General features: G+C 41.3%; 1 protein-coding gene across 5 annotated transcripts in view; it reads left to right on the top strand.

The window, feature by feature from the left end:
- Nucleotides 1–6,930: 6,930 nt before the first annotated feature.
- fam131ba (family with sequence similarity 131 member Ba) overlaps nt 6,931–7,299 on the top strand; it is a 43,390-nt gene continuing 43,021 nt past the window's right edge. For 4 of the 5 annotated variants that reach the window (XM_014011349.1, XM_014011345.1, XM_014011346.1 and 1 more), the window contains exon 1: nt 6,931–7,181. In XM_014011349.1, the coding sequence (XP_013866803.1) occupies nt 7,154–7,181 (28 nt within the window). In that variant the 5' untranslated portion in view covers nt 6,931–7,153. The remainder of the gene's footprint in view (nt 7,182–7,299) is intronic. The other variant, XM_014011347.1, reaches the window with a different exon arrangement.

Below are 7,299 nucleotides of genomic sequence, written 5' to 3'. Positions count from 1 at the left end.
CACACACACACACAGCTGGACAATTATTCATATATTCACACATAATGTAGAAAAACACACTTCTATAAATAGTCATCACCTCGCTTGTCTTCCTTCTTTTGACTCAGATCCTCTTATTTCTCAGCTTTTCCCTCACTTTATCTCACCTTTTCCTTTTTGCCTTTAGCTCCTTCCTGTCCCGACATCTCCTCCCTCACCCAGAATACAAATAACTTCCCCTCCTCCTCTTCATCCCTCCTTCCTCCCATCTCTTTCCATCCATCTCCAAATTTATTTTTTTTACTCCCACAGCAGCTCTTGTTCCCCATAAATTTTCTCTGCTTGAATTCTTGCTCCTCATCTTCAGCATGACTCATAGACTTTACCCCCCCCCCTCCTCCATGGTTGCTGAAATACTTYCTCCCTCTTTCTGTTTGAAATGTTCTTCATCACTCCTCCTGTTTTCCTCTCCTACATGCGTTTTTCACCTCCCCAAAGGCAACTTTAACTGTGTAAATCTGAGTCAACAGTTTTGCTGTGAGCAGAGCAACAGACCACATTGTTAAATATTTTAAAAAAGTCAATTGCAGCAAGTTGTCATAGCAATATCTGCCTTTAAATGTCAAATTAAAGTAAGTTTTCACTCTGTTGAATTTCAGATACGCATTTATTGGCTTCAGGTTTTGTAAAGGAGAATGACTCACTCTTGATTTGTACCTGAATGCTCTCTGAATCCAGGATTTTATTTCTTTTTAAAAAGCTCCAAATAAAAAAAGTTTAAAGCCTTTTTGAAGCCTGCCAATTTGAATCGTTCAAAATGTTCTAAATAATATCAAGATAATGAGTATTGATGAGTTTTGAGTTCATTAAATTATTTTCTCAACAATTTTAGGTGTGAAAAGACAGAGCTTTAGGTTTTTAATCTTTTAATAGAATATTTTATTTATATTCAACATATAAGCTACATAAAGAAGTTACTTGAGTTAAAGAAACAACTCGGCGAAAACAAACAACAAATATAAAAATTTTCTAAATTTGTTAGCGGGATACAAGTTAGGAATTATTGTGATGATGGTTCGTTGAATAATTTAACATATTGTGAGCAGTTAATCACAGTTTCTCTGATTAGTTTAATCTTTTGTTGCAGGGGTGGATCTAGGATTTTTCTGAGTAAGGGGCCATCAAAGGGCCACAATATTCACATAGGGACCAAGTATTTGTTCAGCATCCTCGCACACAAATCCCTGGTTTTATTAAAGCATTTATATTTAACCAGTCGCATGTTTAAACACTTGTAATTTAAAAAAGCTTACAGAGTTCATTCTCCTTACCAATTTCACATGCATTTTTACAGTACATAGATAAAATACTCTCAAACACACAGCATGTGAGAGAATCCAGCCATCATTTGTGAGTTGAAAGACTTTTTTCTGCAGGATTGTTCAAAAGAAAAATTTGATTCATATTGGACTTTTGTATTTGGCTCATTAGCGCCCCCTAGTGTTTGTACATGGAACTGCACCGAGCATCATCACTCTTGGTCAAAGGACAGATGAGTGACAGGACAGGGGAACTTCAGGGGGCCAATCAAATTTCAACAGGGGCCAATGCCCCTGTGGCCCCGCCCCTAGAACCTCCCCTGCCATGTACATGTGCTCTTTTTAAAACAATATTTGACATAATTAATGATTTATTGTCATTTATTTTTGCAGACCCCTGGTTGGATAACTTCTGCTGTAAATAATAAAATCCTCAACTTTCTTTATAATGTTGAGAAACTACCTGCAGCCAATATGTGAACCAACAAAAGGATCTTGAAAAAACTGCTGAGGCTCGACCAAGCTCACAAACACACAGAGTCTGCAAAACAGTGGAGTTACAAAAAAAAAGGTTGCTGTCAAAGAGATGAATTTAATTTTGTGTCATCGCTGAAACCCTACTGAGAGCCTGTCTGACCCGGCGCAGTGAGCTCTGACCCGTGGCTCTGTTCACATCAGTAAATAGCAGTTAGCGATTTAGCTGGTTCTTTTTCTTTCTTTCTTTCTTTCTTTCTTTTGTCTAAGTTCGCTGACATCAGGACTACTGCGAGGACAGGAAATCTGTCAAACACGTCTCGGTGCCGGTACAAGTCTGATGACACATCGTGGAATCAGGTCTGATGGGTGCAGCCAGCTTTAATAAATCAAGACAAAATCTGCACTTCTTATCATTTTAATAGAATTTTAGCAACATTTCACTTCAGATGCTGCATAAGAATGATCCTAAAATGACAGGACTTTTTAATTCAGTTTAGAATAAACCAGTTTAAAGGTATTACACCCTGCATGTTGTGAGAAAATCTTACCGTACAGCAAGCTGAAGGGTTATATTAGAATTTGAAAGGTTTTAAATACTGTTCTGCCCCATACAGAACCATTCGGAGACTTTGTAAAGGGTATCTGCAGCTCATTTGTGTGGATTTATTGAGAGCTTAGCTTCTGCTCCCTGTCTGAAATAGAGATCCAAGTTAATAGAATCAGGAGCGGCAGCCTGCTCTCTTTAGCCGAATCGGTTTTATTTTTTCATTTTGTGTGAGATGAAGAGGGGAAACAGAGGAGGCAGGGAGGAGGAGAAAGCTGGGATGTTTGGAGGAGGGGAACAGCAACGCCGCTSTTTAATACAGAGTTTTAATTCAAGTTGGGCATAATGTGTGAGATAATGCTCAAAGTATGTGTTGAGGATGACTTGCAGCTACTACCATGTCAAATTTGACCTCTAAATTCAAGCCATTTTGAGTCATTTATGCATTGGCTAATGTTAAAGTGGACCTATGTGTTTTTGTACTTCCAGAAACAGTCCAAGTGCCAATAAATAAATAAATACTCAGACATTTTTTGGCAATATATAAATGTTTTGTCAGTGTCAGCAAATGAGCTGTTGCAAAAACCTGCAAATTGTTACGTCACAATCTGGGCAAATGCCAAGGCAAGCCCAGTCCCTTACCTGGTATCCCAAGCAGAGACTCCGCCCACTTCTTCACAGGACAACCAGGTTTGTTCTGCTGTTTTTATAACAGTCACGGAGAACAGAGATGCGTGGCTTAATTTTATTATTATTTTTGATGGCAATGTTCCTGCAATATTGTCAAAGGAAGTTGTAGTTTGTGCAAATAATTTCACGATGGACTCCTTCGAAAACAAACAGCACCTTCGGGATGTGCCCAATGACTTCCAACTGAAGGAAAGTTCAATTCAGCTTATTTATAAAGCACCAAATCACAACCAACCCATTCTTACACCTGACTCATTAACATATTGATGCTTAGTCTGGTCTGCGTCCAGTTTTGGACGTGTCGGGTACCCCCCCCTCATGCCAGTTCTCAACAAGATGAGACGGAGGAGGAGGAGCGCGTTGTCGTGTTTTTGAAAAGAGTAGGAAGTGTGCGAAACTAACCATCCCAAACCCTCAATGTAACTTATACAGTATTAGCCATATACAGCCTATCCCTGACCTCAATACCTAAAGTTATCCTCATATTAATCTCAGACCCCCAACCCAAAGACCCCTGTGTGGCGCAACCCAGAAAAGCCGCAAGCGGCAGTGACTAATGTGAGGAGGGGGGTTACCAACACGTCCAAATAGGACGCAGACAGTACCTGACCAAGTGTCAATATGTTGACGAGTCGGGAGTCAGAACATGTTGTCACAACATATGTCACCTCAGGGTACTGTACACAAAAATCAGTCTACAGAATCCAGCAGATTGCATTGCATCACTTCATTGTCTCCCATCCTGAGCAGCACATTGGTGACAGTGGAGAGGAAAAACTCCCTTTTAACAGGAAGAGGCCTCCAGTAGAACCAGGCTCAGGACAGACGGCCCTTATCTGGGAGCCGGGAGCCTCCAGGCTGCAGCAGCACAGACTTTGACTGCCCCTCYGTTCGTCTTCGCAGGCTTTGGGAAGTGGCGATGAAAGTGTGTTGACCTCCCTGGCACCAAGGAATTTGATTTTGGTCAGATGCTCTCTGTCCCTACCAAACCCTTGCCCAAGGTGACCCATCTACTACTGTTGTACCATGGTGCATCTGCTTGTACTGTTGGACTAGTAGCCATTTTCACATATCTGAAATGCTAACATAACAGCTGTGTTAGGAGGGCGGAGCTAACAAAAGGCTTGGAGGGCGTTGCCAACAGCAGCTTATTTGCATGAAGGGGTCATTCTGAAGGGAGCTCAGAACAGTCAGAACTGATCAGGTGAAATCTCCTGATCTGAAAATAATTGTGTGTTTTAAATTTAGTGAACACGTTTTGTATAGCCCATAGATGTATCCTTTAATGTTCAAGGAACCATAATCAGTCCCCTTTAATAAAACTTTAAAAGTTCATCAGTTGTAGATGAGCAGTTACATTCAGATTCCTTCACTGCTTCAGAAGATATTTTGCTAACGACAGACAAATTCACTGAGTGGAAAGCCCAGCTGCAGACTTGAACAGACCGCAGCGTCACACATATTACATGCTTCAGGTTTTCCTTGTATCAACACGTGCTCAGCTTTAATCGAGTGGAAATAAAACTTTCAGATCTTGCAGGGACGATAAACAGGAACGAGGAGGCGAGCGCGCCGCTGTCTGAGCGGAGATGACAAGTTTAATATGAGTGGATTTAAATCTGCAGGCAGGAGAYGAATCCATAAAAAGCTGAAGGACGTTACTGGAACTGAGCCTGCAAGTCTGCTTTAATTTATCGGACTCTAATCATTTACATTTATGTGCCGATCTCATGATTTGATTCAATACGCTTCTGAAAAAAGKAGTTAAATTTGAAAGAAAATCCATCTGCAGGGCTCAGGAATCTGTTCCAGGTGACTGAGTCCTCTCGTCTCACACTGAGCGACTCGGGCCATGCACCTGTTTATCACTAAAACACACACAGCGTGGTCTGAGAGCCACATCAGTTCAGACTCATCATTTAAGCAAACCTGATATAATACTCCATAATGTGAGTTGACATGGGGGTAAATTTCTGGCTATATGGCCAGATTAAACTGTTACTTTTATTGAGCAGGGTTGTAAAACTCCTTCGGACCTGTTTCTGTTGCTTTTGTTGTCCATCCTGACCACAGACAGACGGCTATTCAACTCGGCACCCGTGCAGGTTGCCCTGACAACAAATAGTCAAGGCTGCTGGACAGTGGCGCTCAGGATGAGGCTCATATGGACCTCTTTGACAGCCGGCATTTTGACTTATCATGGCAGTAAAAGCACAGGTGGCTGCTCTTCTGATTCAAAAAAAAAAAGCTATGCTTCTGAGAGTATTTTAATGGAATATAACCATCATTTCTGGTCCTGTTCCTACTTTAACACGTCACAATACCTGCTGTTTTCATCCCTGCAGCCTGCAGAGTGCATATAATCAACATGAACCCACTTATGGCCCCCTGTGGAAGCAGCGATGCAAGCGAGGCTTGATGCACACTGCAGCGGTAACAGAATCAGCGGTAGGACCTGGTGCACATAGCAGCCATTCAGTCCCTGAACAAAACATTACATCTGTGAAGTGGAAGTGAGTCAGCCGAGCCTCAGCTCTCCGTTTGATTCTCAAAATGTAGCTGCAGAGCTGTGGATCAGCTTAGTGGCCCCACGTGAGTTAAAAAGATTCTTGCATCAACTGACAACAAGACATATATCACAGTAAAAACCAGAGTGTTAAAATGTCAGTGTTCAACCTTTCAGAGTTAATTTAACTCGTAGTGTTATTTTAACACATTCTGAGTAAACAGACTTCCAGTGTTGGTGTTACAGTGTTGATTTCCTCAGTGTTGTCTCAACACTGGACAGTGTTCAATAAGCCCCGCCCACTGTTAAGTCTTATATAACACTTAACAGTGTTGTTAAATGACACCATGCAGTGTTGAAAGAAGTATTCTGAAAAAGTCCCGCCCTCTTCCACCTCACGTCAGACAGACTAGTATTTTCATAGCAAGAAATGGGTAATCTTGTGGAAATTAAATTTTTGCAAGTTTATAACTATTAAAAACGTTCACGAGTGTAAAAATTAGTTGTTCTAGTTAGTTTTCTTGTTCAGTTTGGTTATTTTTTTTTAACTTTAAGCTTGTGTTATTGGCCATAAATCGACACCATGAGTGAGATCCTGATGTGTGAAGGTCGACTCCATTACACTTATCCAGTAATTACTGTGTAATGTTAATGTAACACTAAAAAGAGTTAATTAACACTGAAGTGTTAAACTTACACTTTCAAATTTACTGTGTAATGACACCTCATGGTGTTTGTTATACACCCCTCTACACAGCAATAAATAATCAACACAGTCGAGTGTTAAATTAACTCTCATAGGAGGTATATGAACCTCCAGTGTTAACCATCACTCAATGCAGTGTTGAAAAACATGAGAATCAGAGTTGATTTGTCACCACAGTGGAGTACCTTATTAACACTAAAACTCATATTTACTCTCATCAGAATTATTTGACTTGAAGAGTTAAGTTTTATTAACACTGTGCAGTGTTAGTCAGTGTTAATTTTTAACTGTTTAGAGTTCAATTGTAGTCTGAAAATGCAACATTATGGAAAGAGTTAAGTTGACACCAATTCAGATAAGGACCAAAAACTCAGACACAGTGTTAAATTTAACTCTTTAAGTGTTGATTTAACACAGGTGCAAAAATTATCATTAGTTTCTTCAAAAGATTGCGCAACAATTTTTTTTATTATTATTTTTATTGAACCAAAATTCAAATGGAATGCCTGATTTTCATAGCTGCACAGTGAGACTCGGAGTTTATTATTCTTTTCATTACTTTTGTCAAGTTATTTCAGTGACCTTTGCGGATGTTTCCAGTATTTAACAACAATATCCGTGTCTGTAAAGAGATGGTGCGAGCCTGCGCGCAGGAGCGCGTACGTGAGAGCCGGGAGAGCGGAGTGTGTGACGACGGTGCGGCGGAGAAGGGGGGGAGCGACGCGGATGAGACGCACACACACCCTCAGTGCTTCTCACACACCGAGGAGAGAAGGAGGACGGAGAAGAAGACGGCGTGGAGACAAGAAGGAGAAGAAGAGGAGGAGAGAGGTGTGTTGGGGGCCGGGGGACAGAGACAGATCGGCGGAGAAATGCGCGCTGGACGGATGGATTTTCTTCTGCGCGAGCTGCTCGAGCCTTTGTAAGACAACATGGGCTGCATAGGATCCCGGACGATCAGTAAGGACACGCTGCCTGCTCTGCCATGTGGATGGATGGATGGATGGATGGATGGATGGATGGATGGATGGATGGATGGATGGATGGATGGATGGATGGATGGATGGATGGATGGATG

This window comes from Austrofundulus limnaeus, unplaced genomic scaffold, assembly GCF_001266775.1.
Source record: "Austrofundulus limnaeus strain Quisiro unplaced genomic scaffold, Austrofundulus_limnaeus-1.0 Scaffold79, whole genome shotgun sequence".
In the NCBI taxonomy this organism is placed as follows: Eukaryota; Metazoa; Chordata; class Actinopteri; order Cyprinodontiformes; family Rivulidae; genus Austrofundulus; species Austrofundulus limnaeus.
This window is presented reverse-complemented; position numbering and strand designations above follow the sequence as displayed.